The sequence below is a fragment of the Sprattus sprattus genome (assembly GCF_963457725.1).
Source record: "Sprattus sprattus genome assembly, chromosome: 1".
Taxonomy (NCBI): domain Eukaryota; kingdom Metazoa; phylum Chordata; class Actinopteri; order Clupeiformes; family Clupeidae; genus Sprattus; species Sprattus sprattus.
This window is the reverse complement of record NC_137920.1, coordinates 41,204,873-41,232,778: the sequence shown is the minus strand read 5'-3', so window position 1 is coordinate 41,232,778 and position 27,906 is coordinate 41,204,873. Positions and strand designations below refer to the sequence as shown.

Sequence of the window (27,906 nt, the reverse complement as noted above, 5' to 3'; positions counted from 1 at the left end):
AGATAGGGAGCCTTCTGGGTTCTTAGGGTGAGGACGTCCATGATCCACAGAATGAGCTGGTGAGGCAGGGTGTTTAGCCAGGGTGTGGGGTGGAAGGGTGTTAAAGGGAGACCAGAAGTCCACAAACAGGAGCCGGTAACTGTATGTAGACCCTCTAGGTGTTCATAGAACAGAAGTTTCTTGACACGATACACAGACTGATGAGGGAATATCGCTGTAGCTGTGGTGTGGTTATGTGGCTTTTCACGATCCTCTCGAAGGCCATCATGATGAGTATAATACACACAAATTCATGATTACAGACAAAGGCAAAGATACAGATACTTTGTCATGGAATACATGGTCATTAAATAAACAAAGAAAAACTCGGCTGCAATGTCATATGCACCACTTAGCTTTTGGTCAAGGGTTGCCGTCTCTGTCCTCTCACCAGTTCAGCCTCTTTTGGGGCCCTCTCCTTTTTTTAACTGGGGACTCAGAAAAGAACTCTGTTTTTCTCAACTTATTTTTGTATTTAAAAGGGGGACCGTTTAAAAGGGCTGACAGTTCGGTGTAATTGAATGGGTTACTATGGTGACCCAGCCAGGCCAAATTCACATACTGACCGCCTGGCTAGGATTTGGTCCGCTGTTAAATGTTGCAGTATGAACACAAACCCAACAAAGGGGCAACTGGACCATCGTATAATTTTAATGCCTGCATCAGAAAAAAGCAAACTAACTACAGGTGTGAAAAAGCCATTAAACACTGCAACAAAGTTTCAATACATTTCAGTTACACAAGGCGTCGCTTTTAAAGAGCAATACGGATGGCGAGGACACACGCACAGGCTCAGAGGCAGATTTCATCACATTTCATTTGGAATTAACCATACATAGCGGTTACTTTAATCTGAATCAAAGTACAATAAAGTTATACATCACGACTGATCATCAGACCTTTGTTTCTCTTGCCTCCGGTAATTGCCGGACTTTGCCCGGAAAAAAAATGAAAAATGTAATCTCACCGGTCAAATTGTCCCATTGGAATTGCTTAAATCCCGTCCCCCAAACACAATCTGAATTTGAGAATAGCCCCAATTTGTAGGCTTATAAAGCAATCATGCCCTGCCCTTATTGTATTTTAAAGGAACAGGCTGTTCTGCTGTTTGAAAGTTATTAAATAACATGCATATGCTGCATTTTCAATAAAGCGCAAACAGTCGGTTAAAAACAAGGAGTGAACTGAGCGAGAAGGATCAAACATGGTCAAGCAGACTAGCCTTATAAGCTTTTTTCAGCAGCCAAACGCAACTGAAGAGAGCGAACCGTCTGATGAGCATGAAACAGTTATACCTGAAGCTATATATGTTCAGAGAAAAGGCAGAAGTGTCGGGTGTTTAGGTCGGAATGGAGTGACGTTCCCTTGGCTAAGGTGCATCAGACATTCATGTTTTGTTTTTCATTGTAAACATGTGGCATCCTACACAACCTGATTATGTAATTTTTAAAGCTACATAGCCCGCCGTCAGTTTTATTCAATAGGCTCCTTTAGAAGCTATAATAGATATTTGACCGGCTTATCATTTAAATGTCCGGAAATGTTTAAATTTTTCCTCTGTGCACCCCCTAGAGGCAGCTCACGCACCCCCAGGGGTGCGCGCACCACACTTTGGGAATCCCTGGTGTAGATTGTTAACTTTAATCAACACATGAGTGACAGTTAGGTCAGCATAACCATACTTATGCAAAGACAGCTGTCTGTGAATCTTAAGCGGATGTTTTTTGAAGTTTTGTGTTTCATAGTGTTTAATTGTACTGTCATAAGTACACAACATGGCTGATTCCACACACTCATTATTGCCGTTCTGTTGTGATTTCTGTGTGGTTTGACAGGGTGGTGATCTTGGAGAGCAAACCCACAGACAATCCAACTGCACAGAGTAACCTTTACATCCTGGCAGGCCACGAGAACAGCTATTGAGCTACTGGAAGGATGGTGGATACCCTTCGCCCAAGACACAGGCTGCGATCATCTAATGTTTTTAAAGTTTTAGATCTTTTTGGCTTTTATACGTGACTGGTTTTGCACTTGTGGTTGATTGTTGCATTTAAAAGCAGATACTAAAAGTCACGAGTCAAGAAGCCACCACCATAGCTGAAGAAAGATGTCACCATTCCTGTGTTTTGAGTTTGTTTAAGACACCAGCCTTTTTTTGAAAACCTAAATGTGTACAATCTTTAATTTTAGTAGTACTACACACTCTCATTTTCATAGCACTAAAAGGAAATCATACTGACCACAAAAGTGCTAAAGGACATATTAAACTACCGGAAATATAAATACACATAAATATATATGTACATTATGTAGATATCTCTACATGTTCTCCCAGTTTGTCAATATTTGTACAAATATTGGGTACAATTGTTTGTATGAATGTATGTATGTATGTATGGATGGATGGATGTATGTATGTATGGATGGATGGATGGATGGATGGATGGATGGATGGATGGATGGATGGATGGATGGATGGATGGATGGATGTATGGATGGTTACAATTTATGACAGTTTGATGTCTTGGTATCACGTTCATTTTACACGCAAAGCATTTTACAAAAACCACAAAGAAGTGCCCACCCCCATAGACTTCTATGCTCTGTTTTTATTGTTTTCTACTTTTTATCACGTTTTTTTTATACAATGCTGTCTTAAAGGTTCAATATTTAATTCCAAAAATGTGCACTTGATTGTACATATTTGCACAGTAATTCAAGATTTTGTTGAGTATGTGTGTGTCCACAAATCCTGCACATGAATATGTAAGGTCATAAATATAAAATTTAAATGACTTAGCTGTAATACTTCAGCAGGTTCACGTCATAAGATACACCCATTGATTGTCTATAGAGGTGGATCTAGGTCCGACTAAAATGAATTTATTGAAGGAGCAAATTTCGTAAACAATTTACACTTGTTTCAATTGGTAACATAAAGAAAAAGCTACTGGTGAAACTAATTAAAAATATAGTTGATGGTGGTTATGTTAGAAGTGATTCATTCTACTTAAAATAACAATTTTGTGCTTGAATCTTTTCTCTCAGTTGGTGTCAAGCACTCAAGCATCTTTTATTTTGTTCTGTGCTTTTATTTATGTTTACCTCAACTTTTTAAGAACATGTCTCTTGAATGTGTATATTTCTTAAACCATTTCCACCAGGATCTATTTTGTTCTGGCATATATGTTTTTCTTTCTGACCATTTGTAGACCATAACCAATCAATCAGTAGATCAATCGATGCTCCAGGTACTGAAGTAACCCAAAGGTCATGACAGTTTAATGTTTTCCTTAAACTGCCAAACAGCTTTCAACTTAGCAAATATAATTGCAAAGGGGATTTCTAATGATGAATTTGCCTTTTTTACAGGATTAGCTAATAATGTGCCATTTAAACAAAGGAGTGAGGATTGCAGAAAATAAGCCTTTTACACCTAATAAAATGTTTCATTCCAAATATGCCTTTTCTTGTTGTAGAAGTCATTTACAAGCAGTGGTGGACAGTAGATTCCTTAAGTACCTTTATCTGTATAAGTATCTCTAGCCTATCTTTGTAAAAGTATTTCTATTGTAGGGTTTCTTATGAGTGAAAGAAAACAAACAATTGTCCAAATTGTGGCAAAGCAAGCACACTAATTGGGGTACAGTATGAGCTTTAATTGCCTTATTTGCATTGACCTGTTAAACTTTGAGATATAACTAGTTATTACAAGAACAGTGCAACAATGAAGTTGAGTGCCTGAAGGAATTGATGGAAAGGTCTGATTCGCCAAACTCGCCATGTAGGGGTAAGGCCATTTTTATGCAAACATTTCGTGAAAGCACCGGCTTTTGTAGTGTTCAAAGATTTTCTGCTAAAAGCCCTCATAGTGTGAAATGATAAGTATTCAATGGGTTGGTACATCATCATCATCTGCATGAACTGCTTGGCACCAAGGCTGCAGACTCCTTGGGGCCATTTGTGTGTGGTGATGGGCGACTCCTTCCTCAGAGTGTGGGGGGCAATATGTCAGGGGATGACTGGGACTGAGGAGTTATCACAGAGCAGACTCTATAGAAACTCTTTAGAGTGACCAAAGTATTTTAGTCTCTCAAAAATGTTCTTACACTGGAGGGTCATCATATTCTGAGGACAGACAACTCAACAATGGTCTCCCACATAAACCGATGGGACAGACATGCTCCCCGGACTTCTGGTTTCAATGGTATTTAAAAAGGAACTTTGGAAGGTTTGACAGCAGAGAGTAAATTGAATCACATGAGTGAGGTCATCTATGACTAGATCTGCATTTCCTGAAGGAACTAACAGTGCATGCAAAGCAAAGACAGTAGTAATAATTCAAAATAGATATAAATATATAAAAGATTGAACACAATTCAATGAATCCAAAAACAAACGCACCTCCTCAAGTAAATCAAAAGTGCATGCATTAACGTAACGCAGCACAGTAAAGAAAAGAGTTAAGCAGTAAAGAGTTATCTAGCAGTACGTATACAATCATTGTGGTCTGCAACTATGATAACACATCTTAGGCAACATTGCTCTCTGAGCCTTAGCCTACAGCCAATATTGATAGCCTAGCCAGTACATTGAACCTCTTGCACCATGGTATTGCTGATTTAAAAACTGTTTTAAATGTTTATTTGATTCAGAAGTGCCATAGCCGTTATGATTTTTTGCAGTGACAAAAGCAGTGCCATGCTTTTCTCTTGCACCACTCTAGCTTGAAGGATAATAATTATAATCGTCTGATTGTAGACGTATAACATTTACCCCAGATGCTGCCAGAGAGGTCTGCAACTCTTTAGAGGTGATGTGTGGGTTGGCTTTTACCTGATTTATTATTCTTCTGGTGCTTCTTGGTGATGGTCTTGATGGGTGTCCACTTCTAGACAGAGTTGTGGTCATGCTCAAGCAGTTCACATACATGTACTTTCAAGCAGCACTGTACATAAACACACTCCAGTGTTTGTGATTCGGCTCTGAAGGTCATAAATGGTAATATAAATGTGTGAATTTGGCCTTTGAGTTTCACTTAGCACTAAATTATGAAATATGAGCATTTTTACTTACCGAAAGAGAGGAGGAATCAATTATATGCACCGGATTTCTGTTTTTGAGGACACACACTGGTTATCCAAACTGCTTTTTCTTTTCATCTGTTTTTAGTGGACCAAACTTGTCCGTCCTTAGACATGGCACATTTTTCTGCTTGTCTGATTGGGAGTCTGGCAAGATGGGCTGTGTCATGACAAGACAAGAACTGACAAAGTGTAAAATGTTTAGCCTGAAGGTGTAAAATGACTTAAATACTTCTGTAACACACTGGTAACATCTATACAAATGTTAAGTGGTCCACTGGCCTTTTGCTATCAGAGTTGTTGCATGTTGATTTCCCAGATATATGTATTTATGTATTGATAGTCTGGCATAACCCACCAGAAGTAATTTGTCTGAGCGGTTGTTTCACAGAACATGGCATTATCGAGATGTGACGATAGCAGAAGTGGCCAGTAGGTGTCACCGTGGAAATGGGTGTTGGATTGTTTCGAAACCTCATAACCATTTCCGGCACAATTGCTTCAAACGTTTCCATGTTTCACAAAGCAACCACCACTACAAAATGACCAAATGGGTGGTAGTCCGTTGATTTCTTCACCAGTACAGTCTTGTCTGAATAAACTCAAAGCCCTGTGACAGAGGAGCAGATCACAGCATTCACTCTTCATTCCTCTCCACTCAAATCTAGGGCTCTGCATTCTAAAGCACTCCATCCACTTCAGATGACTGTAACCTTCAGGGCTAGAATGTAGAGTAGGTCTTGTTATATGTTATATTTTACAAAATGAGTGTGAGGCTGATGTTCTAATCCGGGTGGGTGTAGTCCTGTGTTCTTAGTCCCAGGCTGTTCTAGCTAGATCTGTTTATGGTCCCATGACTGTGTTCTAATCTAACTGGTCGAATGTTAACAAAAACATTTTGAATTATATTATGTTGAATATGATTTTGTTCGGAGTTGTTGCTTAATTGACCAATCCCCTTGATTCTGTTACTAGTCCGATATTAGTTTTGGAATGTGTGGTTGTCAATCTAGCTGTCACGATTCTTACTGTAACAACATGTGTAGTTATGGTAGTTTTAAATTGGAAAGAATAAGTGGATAAGTGGACCCCCAGCTGGTTCACTTTACCCCCTTGATTTCTCGGTCTGTCTCCTAATGGGGTAAAGTGAGACACAAGACCACTTTTTTTTTTATAAACAATCATATTTTCACTGCCCTTTGTCCTGAAGACACTATGATCATTTCAATTGCTAGGAGACATCCTGAATTAATGGGAAATGTGTACATTTTACTGATATATCAATTAAGCTCGCCTAGAGGAGAGCAAATGTAAAAAAATTCTCACATTACCCCAATCTCCCCTACATTTAGATTCAAGTTTCACATATAGTGGCATATTGCTTAACATGGTAACATTGTATGGTTGTACATGTCATGGGTCAGAGGAGACTAAGGTGTGGAACATGTGGACATTGCTTGACATACGTTTGAAGTTTGAACCTGTGGAAGGGGGAGCTTCATTCCAGTAAATGTGTTCATAGGTAATATCAGTGTATACTTATAGCTTTACTCCAGTGAGTGTTCATAGGTAATGTCAGTGTTATAGTCTTACTCCAGTGAGTGTTCATAGGTAATATCAGTGTTATAGTTTCACTCCATTGAGTGTTCATAGGTAATATTAGTGTATACTTATAGCTTCACTCCAGAAATAAAGCCGTCTGCAGTTGCTAATTGTCACTGCAGGGAGCTGGTTTTAGCCCTACCACAGTAGACATTCAAGGACATATAGGACCTCACATATGGTGCATAACATCCATTTAAAGCAGTACATTTCTGGACCACTTGTCACTTGTATTACCAGGGGCCTTTTAGGGTCTCTCAAGGGTCGCCCCTGGAGCATCAGTGCTTACTTGGTGCAAGTCTTTAGGGCCCCTGTGAGCTCTGGGCCGGTGCCCGTTAGGCCTATGCGGTAATCCAGGCCAGAGAATGGATGGGATTTCTTTCCTATCTTTAATTTTTCAATTTGAGAGTATTATTAGTTTGTTTCCCACAAAGCCCGCCGTCTCTCTCCAATAGTCCCTGTTGGTTTGCAACAGTGCTCTGCTCCGGTTCAAAACTCTTGGTCTGCACACTACTGGTGCACTAGCAGACTTCTCTGTGTGCTTGCAGAATATATGTTCACAGATATCTGTTCTCTCTCACGGACTCATGCGTGCCATCTCTCTATACTGGTGCCCATCTCACCACTGCACACTCATGCGTGCCATCGCTCTACACTGGTGCCCACTGCACACTCATGTGTGCCATCGCTCTACACTGGTGCCCACTGCACACTCATGTGTGCCACCTCTCTACACTGGTGCCCATCTCACCACTGCACACTCATGTGTGCCATCTCTCTACACTGGTGCCCATCACAGGCCACTGCACACTAATGTGTCCCACCTCTCTACACTGGTGCCCATCTCACTGGTGCCCATCTCACCACTGCACACTCATGTGTGCCATCTCTCTACACTGGTGCCCACTGCACACTCATGTGTGCCATCTCTCTACACTGGTGCCCACCATGCAAGCGCTTTAGTATGTCACCTCTCATGCTGTGCTGGATGACCATGCAATCCCCATACAACACAAGTCCCTTTGAGGTTATTATCCTGATAGATGTATGAATTCATCTGATGTTTTTGATTCCCCCACACCTTTGCACGCACTGTGATAATCCTGCCTAGGAAGAACAGTACAGTATCATTGTAATTAAACACGTATTAAACAGATTTCATCATTCTCAGTCAAGTCTTCAAAAAGACGCAAAGAATGGCCTTTTCTCAGCTGCGCTTGCCCATTAATACAGGTCATACAACAAACCACCGTTTCCGTTTGGATAAACGATTTGCTATACATTAAGTTGGTTTAGTGACAAACCTTGGTAAAGTTACTCAGAGTCAGTGGTAAACGTAATAGAAGATTTATTATGGCTTTGTTTATCTAGGAGAATTAAGCAATCGGGCTTTTCTATTTGGAGATTTACCGCTAATTTACCACTTAGCCTACTCTGAGTAAACGTACCCAGGTTAGTGACTAAACTCACTTTCTGGAATACCTCTCTGGTCAGCAGACGCAGCTGTGTAGTCTCAGTTCAGGGAAAAACAATCGATATTGAATCGAAAAAGGATCATCACATTGGTGAGCCGGTCCAACTGAAACTGATTGACAGGTGCAAAGTCAGTGTGAAATAAAATCGGTCTTTGGGATTGTGACTATTTGAGAAGGACATTAAAATAAAATGAATGCTGTTAGAATTAAAGAAAATTGGATAACACATTCATGACAGTGAGTTTTTTTTACAATGTGTTTGATTATTTTACAAATTCATGGATATTGTATGTACTGGTCTGCATTTATTAATCTGAATATGGAACTGAAATACTGTGACATCTCAGTAGGCTATAAAAACGACTGAGCACATGAGCTCACTGTTCTATTTCGCCAGCAATGTTGATTGTTTTCGTCATCCTGTCGACGTTCAGTCATTGACACTTTTTATCTCAGTCTATTGGTTTGGTCTGCAACTGACGTTAGCAACTGCTTTAAGTGTAGTTGCAGGCAGGCTGTGTTTTCAGAGACACTCAGGCATACTCACAATTTTACATAAAAGGACCAGGTTGAAATTGAATATTCTTACATGCTTTATCGGATTTATGTAAGGTGCGTCTATCGAATCCGTTTGGCACAGCAAGACATCGCAACGGCGTTCATTGCGCATGTTCTGTTTTCCTTCAACAACTAACGCACCGAGTCATAATAGTCGCCAAAATAAATCATCTTTCCCGGTGATAAAACTTGTGCATCATCAAGAGGTTGGAATTATGCGTTCTGTTTTATCCCATACTCGGACATCCAGTTGATCGGAAAATTGTTAGCTTTAGGTAAACTCATGGAGGATAAGGTGAGCAATACTGCCGAAGATTCGGTTGAAACGGGTGATTGTGCATCGAACTGGGACCTTTGCCCTGTACAGGCATAACGTTTTTGGTAGGAGAAAGCTTTAAATGTCTAACAGTACCAGTCAGACAACAAAGTAAAATATAATACTTGGTATATGTAAGTCAGCATTTTTCGCTTTATCATTTACGCGAAGCAGGACGCTAGCTAGCTTGTTAAAGTGCTAATTATCAACAGATAACCAACTTCCGATTTGGATCGATCCGTATGGTCAACGTCAGCTAACGTTAGGATAGATATTTCCAACTAATGTTAGCTAAAGCTGGTGGCATTTAGGGTTTCTATTTCAGTTGTGAATTATAACGCTAACATACGTAGTGCATACGAAGACTGTTAGCTACTTCCAGATAGTAATTGGCTAAGAGGGTGAGTGGACGTAGCTAGCAAGGTGGTTACATCTGCGGCTAGTACAGGCAAGCTAATTAGCTTGCGAGCTAACATTATTCAACGGTATGACGACTGCAATGCCAACTGTAGTCTGGGGAAAGCTACTTTAGAAGATATAGAGGCAACAGCCAGACAAAACATTACAGCTAGGAGGCTATCGTTTTTTTTGGACTGTCACGGCGGCCCTGTGGTCCAACATCTTCCACTGCTTTCATGTGAGAGAAGGCCGTGGGGAGACTCATCGCTGGCGACTCCTGTATTGCGCACGGATAAAGTTGGCTTGCTAGCTAACTAAAGCCATGCAAGGGACACAGCTACAGTACGACTTCTTCAGCGAGGAGAACGCACCGAAATGGCGGGGGCTGCTGGTCTCGTCTCTAAACAAGGTAACGTTAATGTAAACCTTAAGTGATCGGATGATGTTATAATACATAGGTAACCCATCTTATACATATTAAATTGATTCGTAAGTCAAAGCGTTATGAATCTTTAAAGACAGTGTTGTGACTTGCCAGCTAGCGTATAGCTTAGGCCTGAAACAACTTACGTTTGTAGATGTGGGCGTTTATACGTAGATTGCCTAATATTCACAGGTTAATTGAGATTGCATCATGGTTTATGTCATTTTAGTTTAGCTAAATGTCTTTGCAAGTCCTGCATACTACAAAGCTAGTGTGGTGCACTGCAGAGCATAATGTTACGCATCTCCTGTCATCCTCACCTCACTACCACTCCATGGCAACAGAGGACAGAGTTAAACTTCGCCATAGCCTATTCATCAACCACTCATGACTTTAAACGCCTTGCCTTGATCATATGAGCTGCATGTCATTACTTTCCCCCCCAATGAGAGATGGGAAGTAGTATTTTCTGGTATGGCTTATGCTTCTGTTGAAGTCACATACCTTAAGTCTGTTGGCATGTCTGGTATGCCATGTAAAACTGTGGCATGAGCTTAAATGACAAGTTTTGAGCCATAGTCTATCCATAAACTATGTTTTGCATACAACAGATATTTAGCCTATGCATTGACTTAAACTAAATGCTTGCATTTGTGTTTGGTATGAGGAAATTGGTCTGTTTTGTATAGGCCTTACTTTAAGGTGATCGGATTTCTGTGACAGAATCAAGGGACACTTTCAGTTAGACACGTAAACACCTCCGAATCAGTGTAATATTTGTATAGATCTTTGTAAACCAAAAACGGGGACTGTCCCGAAAACCAGGGACGTCTGGTCACCCTACCTTACTTTTTCAAGTCAGATAATAAACAAATAGGGCGCAATTCTTATTTCAAACGACCTCAGTCAAGGAGCACAAAGCTGTCATGTGACTGAGCCTGACCTGTACATGGCCTATGACTGTATGCAAAGTCAATGGTAGTAGTATAACATTTATTTCTGTGATTTTAGCTATACAAAAATGCTTGACGGATAGTGGCATACTGTCATATAAAGAAATACATTTTGATTAATATTGTTCTGTGGAAATGCACACCTTGTAATAGAGAGCTATCTCTTTTTGCCAACTTAAATCCAGCACTTCAACCAGAATTCTTTTCCCAATTCTTTTTAACTGAAAGGCCCAGTCCTCATCCCTGGTGAAATGTTGTTGATATTTGACGTGAACAGCCAGTCAGATGTATCCATCACTTTGCTCCTGAAGCTCCTTTTGATTAGCTGGCAGTGTTTCCCACTGGTCTGAGATATACTTGTTGTGGTAACATGTAAATTAATGTAATTTGAAATAAGTAGGCTTCATAACCGTGACAGCTAGTAGTTAGAGATGTTTTTTTTAAGTGTGACGCATAGGTTGAAATTGTATAGAACTGAAAGGGATAAACTGGGTAAGTGAATACATTGAACATAGTCATTGTTATTATGTTGCTTGTGATGATTTGTGAGGTTAAAGCTATCAAACAACAACCACAACAACAAAAACAGTAGGCCTACCTCACCTGCCTCTACTTTATAAAGTTTATTGTCTGCGAAGAGCCTTTGTTTAGGCTACCAGATAATTATTCAAACATTGCCTCATCTTGATTACCAAAATTGGAAAACATGCCGATAACGTGTGTGATCTCAAAACCGAGGTACATATAGAACCGTGAATTTACCTAACTATTCCAGATATCTTACTTAGGGAGCCAGTTTAAAAGTTGGTGTTAGAGTGTGTTAAAGGTTCAGTGTGTAGTTTTTAGTGGTGTCTAGTGGTGAGGTTGCTCAATTGCAACCAGCTGTATACCCTTCCCTTTATATGTGCAAGTACCTTGAGCCAATTTTTTGGTTTGTACATTCTGGGCTACAGTAGAAAAATGGCAGATTCTATGGAAGAGGACCCACTGATGTAGATACAAAGAGCTCATTCTAAGCCAAAAAAAGCTTGATTCATAGTTACACGTTACACTAATAAAAACATAATATAGGCTACCAATTCCATTTCTACTAAGAAATGCCACTAAAAACACACTTCACGTTTAATATGATCAAAAGTAGCTGTTAAGTTTAACTTATTTGTATGTATTTGCACATTATTAGCAAATATTTACACACAAACACATGCTATGTATTTATATATATATTTACACACCAACACACGCTTTGCAAGTTACCTTGTCATCTTCAATCACGCAACATAACGTTAACAATAACTTAACGCACTGTGATGTTAGAATTAAGCAATAAGCCCCAAGAGGCCGTGGTTTGCGCTGATTTTAGAACAGGTAAGGGGAGTTGTTAGGCACGACGCGAAGCAATCACAATCAAGGATTTGAACAATCAGTTTTAGAAACTATCATTTGTCCGACAGCTCCAGCTTTGTCTAGCATATAGCTCTGCTGCTTGGCTTAGCACACTTCATTACCTTGCAAACTAATTGGCAGAAAGTTATAATGCAATATCACAATTTGGGCGGTACACTTATTAAAATCAAAACAACAGTTATAGGCAAATTAAATTGCATATGCTAGCAATCATAACTGCTTCAGTGTTTATATACCTAAATCGAATCATTCAAATGAAAAGGTTTTCTAACCTGTACTCCTTAGTAGCTTGAGACATGATAAAGATAGGCCGTTTTATATCCACAGATAATTTTTCAATCTCGTACTATTTAGCAACAAGCTTACGTTTATGAGTTAGCTCCACATGCTTGAGAGGTAGCTGGTAGGCCTACTTCCTGGTTGAAGGGACATTTTTAAATACATGTATGACAACCAGGTTATAAGCAGGATAATGACCTTTGAGGTGTCTCGTTATACGAAAGCGAGGCATCGCATATCGCATTGCATTGTGGGTTCTTTGCCTCCACCTCGTTCATCCCTGTAGCCTTTATCTCTCACTTTGTTTAGCAAGTCCACAATGCCTTAACTAGATAAGTCGTAGGCTGAAATCTACAATAAATTGTATGAAGAAGGTTGAGCCTCACAGATATCCAGTGACATTTTCATGTGATGGCTGAATGTGCATTTACAGGAAGAAATGGCCGTTTGCTTTATGCCGTGGGAGGGTACACTGTGTGTTGCATAGCAGATCAATCCTGAAGGGTGTTGGAACTCCAGTGTTGTGTTTGTATGTGTGTGCAGCGTATGGGCATGTGCAGTTTAGCTGTATGTACGTACAGGCCCACACTGGCTGTGGTTCCTTGAAATCAAATTCCTTTCATAGCATCTATCAACCCAGGTCCAACAGCCACACCTTCCTGTCAGTGCATTAAACACCTTGGGTGTGAGAGTGAGGATCTCTCTGTTTGACGGTGTGTGTGGTTCTCTCAGTAGGTGAATCTGAAGTCGTTTCTCACGTCTTATTAGCTCCCTAACACAGATGTTTTTGATCTTCTTGCATGCCATGCCCTGTCTGTGCCTGTGTCTCTCTGTGAGTTGAACAGTTTGAAGAGCACTGACTGTTTTATGATCAGGCACCACTAGAGGCACCCTCTCATTAGAGGTCTTGGAACAGCTATTTTTCCAAGATTGTTCCCAGAATGCTTTGGCTTTGTTCCCCTTTGACAATAACGCCATCACTGAGAGTGCCTCATTTATTCTAGTCCCCACAGTCTTGCTGTGGTCACTTTCACTTGACTGTTATTGGGTTACCTGGTGCAGTGAATGCATTGTTGTCTAAACGCTGAGTGACGTCTTCTAATAGCCGTGTCATCTTAGACTGTAAACCACACAGTTCTTGTGACTGGTGCACCAGTGGTTCACCAGTATTGACTGCTATGTAAACCTATGGAGGGGTTTCACCAGTGGTTCACCAGTATTGACTGGTGGTGTGTAAACCTATGATGGTGATTCAGCACAAGTGGTTCACCAGTGGTTCACCAGTATTGACTGTTGTGTAAACCTATGGTGGTGTTTTTAGCACCAGTGGTTCACCAGTATTGACAGATGTGTAAACCTATGGTGGGGTCTCAGCACCAGTGGTTCATCAGTATTGACTGGTGTGTAAACCTATGGTGGGGTTTCACCAGTGGTTCACCAGTATTGACTGCTATGTATGGTGGGGTTTCAGCCCCAGTGGATCTTCCAGGCATCACTATTACATCTGTTTCCCAGCATTCCCTGTTTCAACACATAGTCTGACCCCCAGACATCAGACACTCACACGCATACTGCTCAAACTACTCTACATGCTTGTGGAATAGGTGAATGTCATAAATGTGTAGGAAAGAAGGAGGTTAGAATTGTGTTGTACCGTTAGGCCTGAGTTTTATGGGCTGTGCAGTCAATGTTGTGCTCTGTTCATGCGTCAGGGAACCCACCAACGAGTGTCTTCTGTATAATTTAGGTGCCATTACCCATTGACTGCATTACCCTGGTGACCAATCAAGAGGCAGGTGTGAGACTTGCAGTGCATCTTGCCTTCCCATAAAACCTGCTTGAGTTTTCCTTTCCTCTGATTTGCTTTGGCTACCCCCATCTCTCCCTCTTTATCCATCCTTCTCACTCATCTCTTTGTCACTTCACTCTTCCTCCATTAAAGTCTCTCTGCGTCTGCTCTGTATGTCACTGTTGCCAAAGAGATCAAGATACATAGATAGGACTGAGAGGGTGCAGAGTAATGTGTCTGTCTCTCTCAACCTCCTGTCTTTAGTGTTGAGGTAGGCCTTCAGTCAGACCAGCATGCTGTGTGTGCCAGCAGCTCTCTCTCCTGTGACCTTGGGAGGTTTTTTCATTGGCTGAAAATGGTTAACATGTGTTCTTGATTGTCTCATGAAACTGTACACTGGGAAACGTTCATGTCCTCATTGTCTGCATCAAACCAACGTGATGTTTGTGTTGTGTGTGTGTGTTCAGGCCCTAATTGTGATGTTTGTGTTGTGTGTGTGTGTGTTCAGGTCCTAAACCAGGTGCACCCCAAGCTCTCGTCCCAAGAGGAGGCCCTGCAGTACATCGAGGAGTTGATCCTGCTGCTTCTGAGCATGCTCTGTCAGGCCCAGCCACGCACAGTGCAGGATGTGGCAGTGAGTGCAGCTATGATGGCAACACCACACACATCAGTACCGTATCGTTGCCCCACCACACACATCATTACCAAATCAATGCAAAACCACACACATCATTACCGTATCAATGCAACACCACACACATCATAACCACATCAATGCAACACCACACACATCATTACCACATCAATGCAACACCACACACATCATTACCGTATCAATGCAACACCACACACATCATTACCACATCAATGCAACACCACACACATCATTACCGTATCAATGCAACACCACACACATCATTACCGTATCGATGCAACACCACGCAAATCATTACCGTAACAATGCAACACCACACACATCACTACCGTATCGACGCAACACCACGCAAATCATTACCGTATCAATAAGGTTGGATAATTTCTCTCACCAACATTGCTACTCTACAACGTCATTCTTTTCCCATTAAGCAGGTGTTTAGTCAACAACATTTGAAAGTCTGACACATTAGCTTCAAATGTTTATCATTTATTACTGTCTGTATGCCCCATTGCACACAGGCTTCAGACCTGCATTCATATAAAGTTTTTATTTTTTTCTAACTTATTGAGGTTATACTTTATCTTTCCTCTAAAGCTAGCAGATGAGCCTCATGAAATGTGCAGGTGCTTTATTCAGAGGTTTAAGTTCAACACTTAACATGGTAATCCTGTTGCAGTTACCATGTACTCGTTACCATAGATCTCTGTTTCACTCCAAGTATTCCTTACCATAGATCTCTGTTTCACTCCATGTATTCCTTACCATAGATCTCTGTTTCACTTCATGTATTCCTTACCATAGACCTCTGTTTCACTCTATGTATTCCTTACCATAGATCTCTCTTTCACTCCATATATGTCATGCCCTCTCTCCCCTCGTCTGTCCCTTGTGGTGACTTGTCATCTGTATATTATTTTGGACGATCCGTTCTTGAGCTTCTTGGTGTATCACACTTAAGTTCCCAGAGCCATACATGTGTTTAGCTCCATGTATAGCCTATATACATCTCTGATGAACCGACCCAGTGTCTCTCCTCTTAGCATTCGTGTTTCTCTTCAGTAAAGGGCTGTAGGTGTGTTTGTGCTGGTGTCTACTTGAATATTATGGAACATCCTTCACCCCTGAAATTGTTTGTTTTGTGTTGATAAAAATGGATTGTACAGAGACATGGTCATGTTTTGACTGTGTCTGTGTTCCTGTTTCACTCCCAGGAGCGTGTGCAGAAGAGTTTCCCCCACCCTATCGATAAATGGGCCATCGCTGACGCCCAGGCTGCCATCGAGAAGAGGAAGAGGAGGAATCCTCTCGCCCTACCAGTGGATAAGATCCACCCATTACTCAAGGTAAGGTCAAAGTCCTTTTCTAGGTATCAACTGTTGGGATTGCACATTCACATACACAACATTCAATCCATTTGAAGAGGATCCTGCCATGATTGCCACCTGTGTATAATTGATATTAGCAGTCGAGAACACTCAGGTGCTAATGAAAATAAACACAGCACTGTTCAATTGGAATAGTCCAAAACCACCTGTCAAAAGTGGTCTGGTTCCAGTTATGCCCTTTACTGTAAGTTGGGCACGGCCACTTGTTATGGGAGCGAGGAGGACCAGCGGCAGTGGACAGATGGCGAGTGCTGCAGAGGTCTGGGCTGAGGAGCACATTTAACCTGTTCTTGATCAAGTGAAAAATTGCAATTTGTTATTTGAAAAACTGTAAGAGCAGCGATGGTTGACAACCTGAAGCCTCAACAGAAACAGGAATTTTGCAACATTAGTGGAAGGATAACAAGTTCAACCAGGATTCGGTTGGCAATTGATTCCTGTGAGTTATATGCGCTGTTCATCTCTGCCTGTTTCCAGACACCCTTTTGAGGTGCAGGAAGTGAACCCTATTGTAATTGACAGTGAAGCTGCAGGAACCCTAATGTAATATTGTAATTGACAGTGAAGTTGCAGGAACCCTAATGTAATATTGTAATTGACAGTGAAGTTGCAGGAACCCTAATGTAATATTTTAATTGACAGTGAAACTGCAGGAACACTAATGTAATATTGTAATTGACAGTGAAGCTGCAGGAACCCTAATGTAATATTGTAATTGACAGTGAAGCTGCATGAACCCTAATGTAATATTATAATTGACAGTGAAGCTGCAGGAACCCTAATGTAATATTGTAATTGACAGTGAAGCTGCAGGAACCCTAATGTAATATTGTAATTGACAGTGAAGCTGCAGGAACCCTAATGTAATATTGTAATTGACAGTGAAGCTGCAGGAACCCTAATGTAATATTGTAATTGACAGTGAAGCTGCAGGAACCCTAATGTAATACTGTAATTGACAGTATAAACCCCCTGGGAAAGAAGAAAGTGAACTTCATGAAATTGGTACCAGTTTTTGTGGACACATGGCAACTAATAGTCATTAGGGGGTGCTATAACACAATGTTATGTCCCTAGAATCATTCAACCTAAAAGTTCAAACTTGTTTGACATTTACTTGGAATTTTGTATGTTGTCAGTTCCAGTCAGACAGAGGCTATATGCACTATTTGACAAACTGACACTAGAAGAAGCTGCTGTGTGTTGTCTCATGCCTTGTGTTGTGTGTTGTCTCATGCCTTGTGTTGTGTGTTGTCTCATGCCTTGTGTTGTGTGTTGTCTCATGCCTTGTGTTGTGTGTTGTCTCATGCCTTGTGTTGTGTGTTGTCTCATGCCTTGTGTTGTGTGTTGTCTCATGCCTTGTGTTGTGTGTTGTCTCATGCCTTGCTGGTCACATTCTTTTCACTGCACATTTCTGAAAATATATTTTTTCCAACATATCATGAGCTCCTCATCTGATTTCCTTAATATTTCATCTTGCAATGCATTTCCCAAATTTGCTGACAAAAAAAATGCATGTCGACCCATAAAGTGATTGATTATGATTCAGTGGTCCATGTATCGGGTTGAAAATGTCGATCTGAAGAAGTCACATTTGTATGATCAATAATGTCTTTTGTAGACACCAGTATTTTCTCTGGCACACGTGCTGTGTGCCTTATTCAGGAAGAGTTAAGAATAAGGCTTACTGTGGAACGTTGACTGATATTTCACCTCGACACAGAACGCAAGGCCTATATCCCAGAGCAGAAGCACATGGGTGGTTGTTGCAAGTCATAACTCCCTTTTGACAGGAATAAACATTAAGCAGGGCAACCTAACACTACCCCTTAAGCCTACCAGATTCAAGCACATAAACTGCTTTTAAGTTCACTGACAGTCTATCAGTCAAAGTGTTGACCTCCCATAGTTCAGCTACACCTCTCTGGAGGACTACTGTAGTAGCTCAAGAGCTCCAGTTATGAGTGATTGTAAGCTTTTCAGAAATGTGTAAACCTATAGAAAAGGATTTGTTTGTAGAAAACTTGACAAGGTTGGCTAACTGGAGCAGGCTTAGTCTAATGTGCAGCATGAGTCCATCTTTCTGTGGCAGGTTTGTTACGTGTGTGTTTAGGTTGTTATTGGGGAGTAAAGTCAAATATGACATTCCACTGTTTACTACCATCAATGTCATTGGCACTTAAAATATTCAGACACTGTGGTAGTTATCATGCATTGATATTTTTTTTAATGTAAGTAGCTTTTAACAGTAAGTCTTCATTTTCTTTAGTTTTTTATATTCAACATAGCTTGAGTTACAGTAGTATGTTCCCACCCAGATAGAAAGCATGTTAAGGTGGATTTCCCTTGTTCCCTGGTTAGTGTGTTGTCACCTTTGGTCTGCTGACTATCGTCTTTCTTTAAAGAGGTCAGGGCTATTGGGGAAAAGCATGAGGGAATTTGTAACATCATTGGCATAGCCTTTTTTATGATTTCATTATTTAATCATTATTTAAGGGTCATTCATTTATTGATGAGGCAGCGGATGGCCAAGAATGACTTACTTCCTCATGCTATTCCATGTACATTAGGCTTTTACTTGCTGCACATTAATGATATCCATTGACAAGGTAACACCACATATTAAAATGCATTTGTGTAGTTTAAAATCTTTTTGGGGATTTGCTACTGGTTGTGGGCATATCTGTTATTAGTTGATAGTGTTTAATTTCTGGTTGACTTCACTTCTAACAACACTGGTTGTAAGTAACAATGCCAAGACGGATGCATCTCTGAATATAAACGTGGTGAAATATAGTGGGTCTTGAATTTTTCTTTTTCCAATATTTTGCAGTTTTGGTGCAAGACACTAAAAATTCATAATCTGTGGATACAGAGCACAAAAAGTGTCCACGTGGTAAAGCTGTTTACCATGTTATAGTACATTAACACAGAATCTAATTAAAAAGCATGGAAAAAAAGTGAGGCTTGAGACTAGTTGAGACAAGCCTGTAGGGGGAGATGTTGAAATAAAATGCTGTATTGAGGAAGACCAAATATGGTCAACTCGTGTGAATGAACTTATGAGAAGGTTGATGTGATGTTTGTAATTCTTCAAACTGAACATTCCTCTCCCCTACCCCATTATGTCTACCTGCACCCAACAGGAGGTACTTGGTTATAAAATCGACCATCAGGTGTCTGTGTACATCGTGGCTGTGCTGGAGTATATCTCTGCTGACATCCTGAAGCTAGCTGGGAACTATGTACGCAACATCCGTCACTATGAGATCTCCCAGCAGGACATCACTGTGGCCATGTGTGCGGATAAGGTGGGGAGATTATTCATATTATTTGGGCGTTGCCACTTTTTGGTATGCATGGGATATTCAGAATTACTGAAGTTAATCTTAGTGTTTGTCCTTAGTGAGTGTTTGATTGGTTGTCTTTGCAGGTGCTGATGGACATGTTCCACCAGGATGAGGAGGACATCAGTGTTTTCCCTCTGATGGACGAGGAGCCGTCATCATCAGAGGAGCAGACTTACTATGACCTGGTCAAAACCGTCATGGCAGAAGTTCGTCAGTACCTTCGTGACCTCAATCTCATCATCAAGGTGTTCCGGGAGCCCTTCGCGTCCAACACCATGCTCTTCTCACACCATGTACGTTGCCATCGTCAGCTAGGTGATGTTAGCTGTATTTTATTTTCATCTTGCTTTCCGTTCAGTTCATACTCCCAAACTGTCTGCTTCTCCCATTCCCCAACTTCGTACCATGTAGGACGTGGAGAACATCTTCAGCCGTATCGTGGACATCCATGAGGTGACTGTAAAGCTCCTGGGGTTGATCGAGGACACCGTGGAGATGACGGACGAGGGGAGCCCACACCCTCTAGTGGGCAGCTGCTTTGAAGACCTTGCTGAGGTAACGCCAACACTCTCTTCCCTCTGGTCTGTTCTGTCATCCCTAAGTGAATCACTAGTCATTGCTGTCAGTGACTAGTGAAAAGACATCAAAGGAACCGTCTACAAAGCAATGGTTTGAACACAGAGGGTGAGGGAGAGGGAGACAGACAGAAGTATGCAGTCACAGTCAATTTTACTAGCCTAGGCAAAGGAGATGAATTTGCATTTGCAAATAGGACGTTCCAGAGAGATCCTTCAGTGTGTGATATAATATGCAGTGTTGATGACTGGAATTCATGGACCTTGATTGGATGCTGTTGCCTTTTTTTTTTTAATTATTACCTCCAGCAAGGAGGTTATGCGATCGGGTCCGTTAATTTATTTATTTATTTGTCCGTCTGTTTGTCTGTCTGTGGACAAGATTTCTCAGAAACTACTGGGCGGATCTTTCTGAAATTTTCACAAGAGGTGGATCTTGGTCCTGGGACATCCCCATTAAAATTTCAGGGTGATCCGGATTTTTCACACGTAAAGTGACATTTCTCGAAAACCAATGACCGGATTTTAATGAAATTTACAATGAATGTGGACTTTGGGCTATTGTTCAGATGAACGTTTTAGATCTTGCTTTACTATCAACGTCAACCCTGGCTGGAGGTCAGAAATCTCGGATTGCTCTTGTTATTCATGTGTTTGTGAAATACAAATAATGACCTCAATGACAAAAAATGCCAGAATAGCTTTTGCTTGTGATAGGGACTGCCTGATGTAACCACCTTGAAACCTATTGTGTATTCCCCCCTCTGTCTCCATGTTGAAATGTATGTGTTTTTGGGGGCGTGGTGAGGGGTTGGGTGCTTGACGCCCATGTTATAACTCAGGGTGTTGGTTTGTTCCAGGAGCTGGCTTTTGACCCCTACGAGTCTTTTGCTCAGGACATCCTGCGGAGTGGCTTCCACGATCACTTCCTGAGCCAGCTCTCCAAGCCTGGGGCCGCCTTCTACCTTCAGGTCTGATGAAACCATCAACACAACACTCCCGCTTATTCTGATATGTCCAACTTAGTGTATTAGAAGATCTATATTATTCAACACAAGACTATCCTGCTTATTCTCCTGTGTTTACCATAGTGTATGAGAAGATCTATATTATTCAACACAAATGACTTCCACCTACAAGCCCCTCACTGTGATTAGACGAACCCAGTGTTATAAGTTACAGCAGGTCTTTCTAAAAAAACATTAAATACTTTTCAGTTCGCACCAAGGGTTTGTGCTAGTGTAGAGGCTTTAGTTCCAATCCAACAAGTGATTGATCTGTCTGCCTGTCTGTCTGTCCACCTGCAGTCTATCTGTGAGGGCTTTAAGGAAGCCGTCCAGTATGTCCTACCTCGCTTGCTGTTGGCTCCTGTGTACCACTGCCTCCATCACTTTGAGATCTTAAAGGTAAGAGGTCAACGTGATACGGTACACTGACATCTGCATGCCTTTTACACCTCAATTCTTACAAAAGGCTGCAGTACTGTAAGGTCCCATGACCTATGTACAGTTTGAAGTTAATCCATCGTACAGTATGTCCTGTTCTACTCTGTTGCTTTCACACACACAAATCCACTAAGTCATTCTTCTAGCTTCGCCTAACTATTACTACTACTAGAACTATAAAGTTAGACTACAGGGGGCTAATGTCTGCTAGCAGACTATTCTGTGAGCCCATGTCCACTTCCAGACCCCAGTAGCTATAGATTTGTGTCAGCAGGTTTGGTCTGTACATGTTTGTTGTGATGGTATATCTTGGGTCTTGGCTCCAGTCCCAACCATGGCAGAGTGAACTCTGTGAGGGCACAGATGACTGACCTTTCACCTCAGTCCATCAACAATCAAGCCCACCTGCTCACTCCCACCTCCTCCAGCCAATCCATGTTATTCCATACGAATCAGAGCGTCACAGAGGAGTCACAAGGGCTCCACCATGTGCTCGGAGAGTCTTTTAATGAGTCCAAATCTGGCCCCAAGGCATTCTAAGCCTCTTTACAGAATTCTTCAGGAGGGGAAACTGAAAGAGTAAATCTCTGAACCGCCTCCAGCCATTTTGTTCCAATAACGTTTAGTTGCTCAATGGAAATATTGAGTTTGGTGAGGAGAAGAACAAGCAAACACAGTTGGATGCAATCAGCCGTTGAACTGGCGTTCCGTATTGTTGATGCAGCTCTTTTCTCATAAACACAATAGAAATTCAACACCACAACCTTGATTGTTATCTCGTCCTCTTTATAGTTCTCCATTCATTCCGTGGCCACAGACAATAGAGAGGAGCCTTTAACGTGATTCAAACATAAACCCAAACTCTGCTCGTTACATTACATTTCAGATTATGCATTTACATTTTGTTGTGAGTCCCTAATGATTGTGCTGGGGGGTGTATGAGTGGAGGGATGAGGACAGGAGAAGGGGCGCTTGTTCTCTACTTACTCCTAATCTCCCTCAGGAGGAAAGCCTTACGGCGTCATGATCCCCGTATGTGTGTGTGCAGTGCACGCGTGTTTGTGTTTGGGAGTGCCTGCTTGTGTATCCCTTCAGTTTTCTTACCAACTCAATTTTCCTGCTTTTTTTTCTCCCCCCTTCAGCAACTGGAGGAGAAAAGTGAGGATGAGGAAGATAAAGAGTGTCTGAAGCAGGCCATCACCGCGCTGCTCAACCTCCAGAGTAGCATGGAGAGGATCTGTTCCAAAAGCCTCGCTAAGAGACGGCTGAGGTAGGAGCTTTCATCTGGGTCTCTCTCTTTAAACGGAATTGCATACAAACTCTCCTCCAACAAACTATCAGTATATGCTCTTTGCAATACCTTCATAATTCATTGTGGTTTACACGTACATTCAGTGAAGAATGTCATCATAGACGCCAAACACACTTCCCCAGACCACCCTTCCCATCTAATATACATCAAACCAGTCCTCTGTTTCTCTTTTGTCCTTAAAATAGGTCCTTGACTCGGGTGTGGGGAGGGGGGGAGTGCTGGGGGTTGGTCACCCACTCACCGCTCTGTTGACCCAGGGAAGTTGCGTCAGGACGGGGAGGGATGCTAGGGATGTGGAGTTAGGGGTGGGAAACTTTATTGTTCTCGGTTTTCTGGGAAAAAACAAGTGGACGATTGTGAGGAAAAGCTTCATCATCTCTCCTCTGGACGCTGGATGTTGGTCGTTTCTGCTCTCTTTTGTTCGGTTTGCGGCATCGTTCGGTGCGTTTCAGTCTTTGTGTTCATCTTCCATGGAGGACAGAAGAGTGGCCACCTTATGGACATAAAAAATATCTTCACCTTTAGGGTTTCCAGCTCAGTTGTAATTTTTTCATTTTTGGTGTTTAGTTAACATTTTTTTTATGGGGAAAGGATGGCTAACTTTATGGTATGTGTCTTCCTTCCTTATCTTATCTGTCCACTTGCACACAAGATGGTGAATGCTTTAGTGTTTCATATAAAGATGACGAATAATACATTAGAACCTTAGAGTTTTCTTTATGTGGTCTGAGTGTATAATAGTTGAGCTTCCCCATCCGTCTTTTATTGTGTGTGTGTGTGTGTGTGTGTGCTTGTGTGCTTGTGTGCTTGTGTGTTTGAGAGTGAGCATGAATGACAAAGAACAAAGCAGACCCAAAGTGGACTGAATTAGTTTTGAGCCTCCTTCTCAAGTTACAGAAGGATGATAGATTCGATATTATTTGATCTATTTTTTGATCTATTTTTTGGAAAAAGAGTTAGTTAGTTTGACTGTATATTGAATGTAGCTCCAATCACTGGTGTTTTGTTAAGTCCTGTTGAGCCCTAGCGCTATGCTGCTGTTGTTTTTCTAGAGATGATGGAGGTTAATGTGATTCGATCAGTGTCACCTTGCTTCCAGCGCAGAGTGACAGTGTTGTCTGCCTCACCGGGGGGGTCCGTGCAGCTCATTGTGCTGTACTTTGAGGTGCTGGTATGAGAGGAGTTGTCTACGGTCCGTCCGCTCTCTGTCTCATCTCCTCCTTCTGCTCCTTCTGCTCCTACTCCTCAAGAGGAGGCACACGTGTGCCTCCCCGCTCCTCGCCACGTCCCAGAAACCACAGTAAGCTCCTTTGCAAACCCCCTCAGCCAGATTTAAAGCACACGTCCTTTTGAGATGCCTGTGCTGGTTGTTACAATAAATTCCCTTTATTCTTTTTTTTTTTCGTTTCCTTTTCATCCCTTTTCTGCTTTTCAGACTTTAGAGGTAGAGAATACCTTCTTCACTGTCTCAAAGATTAACACATTTTAAATCTATGTCAATCAACTGATTTTGATAATGTAGTGTTTTGTTTGGAGCTGTAGGTACCATTGCTTGCTCGGTTACGATTGCATCGTGTTGTCCACAAGTTCATTATTTGTAAAACCTCACCTGGGTTACCACCGTGTAACCGGGGTTCCAGGTGTCCTCGTCTGAAGTCCTCCCCCCTCCCTCCCAACAACTCCCTCCAGTATTAGAACACCATTAGAGCAGAGCGTCACCATGTTTATACTATTGGTCACTCTTACCACACATTCTGTTTCATCATGCTCATTCTATAGTCTATCCTTTGTTGTTATTATTATTATTATTATTATTACTACTACTACTAGTAATAATCATTTTAAATCCCTCTTGCCTTTGTAGCGAGTCAGCGTGCCGGTTCTACAGCCAACAGATGAAGGGCAAGCACCTGGCCATCAAGAAGATGAACGAGATCCAGAAGAACATCGACGGCTGGGAGGGCAAAGACATCGGCCAGTGCTGCAACGAGTTCATCATGGAGGGGGCTCTGACACGCGTGGGGGCCAAGCACGAGCGGCACATCTTCCTGTTCGACGGCCTGATGATCTGCTGTAAGTCCAACCACGGACAGCCACGGCTCCCGGGGGCCAGCACCGCCGAGTACCGCCTAAAGGAGAAGTTCTTCATGCGCAAGGTGCAGATCAACGACAAGGACGACAAGGAGGGCGAGTACCGCCACGCCTTCGAGATCATCCTGAAGGACGGCAACAGCGTGGTGTTTGCCGCCAAGTCAGCCGAGGAGAAGAACGGCTGGATGGCGGCCCTGATCTCGCTGCAGTACCGGTCCACGTTGGAGCGCATGCTGGACTCGGCCATGTTCCAGGAGGAGAAGGAGGAGCAGATGCGCCTCCCTGGGGCGGAGGTGTACCGCTTCGCTGAGCCAGACTCCGAGGAGAACCTGGTGTTTGAAGAGAACGTGCAGGCCAAGTCTGGCATCCCCATCATCAAAGCCGGCACAGTGCTGAAACTCATTGAAAGACTCACTTTCCACATGTATGCAGGTAAGGGGGGGTAATCAGGTGGGGGGGCAGAGAGGGAATTGGGTACTTGACATGTTTGGACCAGTAGCATTCAATTAGTGGTTGGCTGATTATCAGTCCATATGATAACCAAGACCACAATCAGGTTCCCTGCTGAAAGAAATACCTTTATGTGGATCTGAATTATGAAAACACAATCTGTGAATTTACAAATATCCCAATATTTCCTCAAAGACCCTCAAAGAATGTGAGGCCAACTATTGTTAAATGTTGCTCTGTTGACTCAGAGAAGTGCTTTGAAAATGGTGACAAATGATTCTGGATTCTAATGGAAATTGCTAAGAGAAAGGCTTGGGTTGAATGGATGAATAGAGGCAACTGAGCTGAGAAATAGCCCTCTGATCGCAAGGTATGCTTTCAAAACTCACGGAAATTGTCAGGTTTTCCACTGCAAAAATTGTTGTATTGGTATTGTATTGTATTGTATTGTATTGGAGTGGCCGTGATGATTTTGGCTAGTCTTTGGTTGGGTTGCCATAGATACCAAAAGAGGTACAAATGGTTGGAGCTAGAAAAACTGATCTGAAACTACTGATTGGTCATGCACAGACATGTCTCCATTCCAATGTAATGGCTTTAATAAGTGCTGAAAGAGAGGGGTATATATGTTAAGTTAATCAATTCAGACTTGATGAATATTGAATAACTATGTGTACAATAGTATTTAGTATAGTATAGTACTAACTTTACGTATATAGCCTAGCACCTTTCATGCAAAATAATGCAGCTCAAAGTGCTTTACAGCAAATACTTAAAAATAGACATCAAATAAACATAAAAACTAGGATGCAAAACAAATAAATAAAACATAATAAAAATAATAATAATGATTCTTCTTCTTATTATTATTATACGGCTCTTCAGAATGTTCCAAAATAAAACAAATATTTCCTGATATTCACCGCTGCAAAAAGATATTAACCGTTGTCATTGGCAAAGGGTTTTGTGCTTCTAATTCACATCTTTCATATCATTCCGCCAAGTAGTCCGGTCATTTAACGTAACAGACTCATTGTAATTTGAAGTCAGCAAGAAATGGGTTGCTACGCAACACCTGAAACTTAAAAGTTCTATTTGCTTGAGGAACTATTTTTTCTTAACAGAAATCACGAAACGGCAACAAAATAATTAAAAATAGGTATTTTGAAGGAATGTCTTCTATCGTTTTTGGCAAGTAACCGTATAATAAGTAAGGGATAATGTATTGTCCGGAGGTCAATATCTAAAAATAAATCCCTTCAGGACGAAACAACACCCTGTGTATTCTCTGCTACAGCACAGTAATAAAGTAGTAATAAAGTAGACAAAATAAATGTTGAAATTGCCCATCAGACCGCAGATTGCATATGACAACATTCAATGTCTGCCAACTACTACAACATTGCCCAGGCTGTCTTTGCATATTTGACAAAGCAAATGAGTTGCGTAAGACAATTTCATCACACCACAGCGGCCGTTGAGCCCCTATCGACCTAGGTGCTCCTTTCGGCGGGACACCAAACAGGTTCAGTGCAAAAGGGTGTGAATGACTGTACTGAGCTGAAATTTTAACTCGTTTCAAATTCAGATTCTAATGCATTCCATTTTTTGTCAAATTGAGCAAATTTTGGCACGATCCTCTAGCTATTCGCCCAGTGTCTGAGCTCTTACACTACGAACAGTAGCCCATTTCATTTTAAATCAACTTTTCAGTGTTTTCTACATCCTTTAATATCTGAATGTGAAATGTAATATTTTTGCCAGTTTTTAGTATTACTTAATACTTCATTTATACAGCATTCCTGCATTTTTGTGTATTTCTCATTTTTTTCACGTGTAGTGTGAATTTTAGTAAATGGATTACTTTAGAAGAATTTGAGTAGAGTAAATTGATTACTTTAGTAGAATTGCAACTGTCAAGAACAACTTTGAATTTTTTTTTTTCTTCAGTACATTAGTGGTACTGCAATCAGACTAGACCGAGTAATTGCATGAATATTGTCTGTACAGTCTTGTATCTTTACACGGTCCACAGTGGTCTTGTATCTTTACACGGTCCATAGCAGTCTTGTGTCTTTACACGGTCCATAGCAGTCTTGTATCTTTACACGGCCCATAGTGGTCTTGTATCTTTACACGGCCCATAGCAGTCTTGTATCTTTACACGGTCCATAGCAGTCTTGTGTCTTTACACGGCCCATAGTGGTCTTGTATCTTTACACGGCCCATAGCAGTCTTGTATCTTTACACAGTCCATAGCAGTCTTGTGTCTTTACACGGCCCATAGTGGTCTTGTATCTTTACACGGTCCATAC

General features: G+C 41.5%; 2 protein-coding genes across 3 annotated transcripts in view; both read left to right on the top strand.

Annotated features, from left to right (window-relative positions):
- map4k3a (mitogen-activated protein kinase kinase kinase kinase 3a) overlaps nucleotides 1–2,253 on the top strand; it is a 44,363-nt gene extending 42,110 nt beyond the window's left edge. Inside the window, exon 34 of the mRNA XM_080834511.1 lies at nucleotides 1,875–2,253. Coding sequence (XP_080690637.1) covers nucleotides 1,875–1,962 — 88 coding nt within the window. The 3' untranslated portion in view covers nucleotides 1,963–2,253. The remainder of the gene's footprint in view (nucleotides 1–1,874) is intronic.
- Nucleotides 2,254–8,742: 6,489 nt separating this feature from the next.
- The window catches only part of sos1 (son of sevenless homolog 1), a 47,547-nt gene continuing 28,383 nt past the window's right edge, over nucleotides 8,743–27,906 (top strand). For both annotated transcript variants that reach the window (XM_080856208.1, XM_080856207.1), the window contains exons 1-10: nucleotides 8,743–9,882; nucleotides 14,834–14,959; nucleotides 16,195–16,326; nucleotides 19,515–19,679; nucleotides 19,802–20,011; nucleotides 20,130–20,273; nucleotides 21,154–21,264; nucleotides 21,601–21,699; nucleotides 22,881–23,008; nucleotides 24,915–25,573. In XM_080856208.1, coding sequence (XP_080712334.1) covers nucleotides 9,796–9,882; nucleotides 14,834–14,959; nucleotides 16,195–16,326; nucleotides 19,515–19,679; nucleotides 19,802–20,011; nucleotides 20,130–20,273; nucleotides 21,154–21,264; nucleotides 21,601–21,699; nucleotides 22,881–23,008; nucleotides 24,915–25,573 — 1,861 coding nt within the window. In that variant the 5' untranslated portion in view covers nucleotides 8,743–9,795. The remainder of the gene's footprint in view (nucleotides 9,883–14,833; nucleotides 14,960–16,194; nucleotides 16,327–19,514; nucleotides 19,680–19,801; nucleotides 20,012–20,129; nucleotides 20,274–21,153; nucleotides 21,265–21,600; nucleotides 21,700–22,880; nucleotides 23,009–24,914; nucleotides 25,574–27,906) is intronic.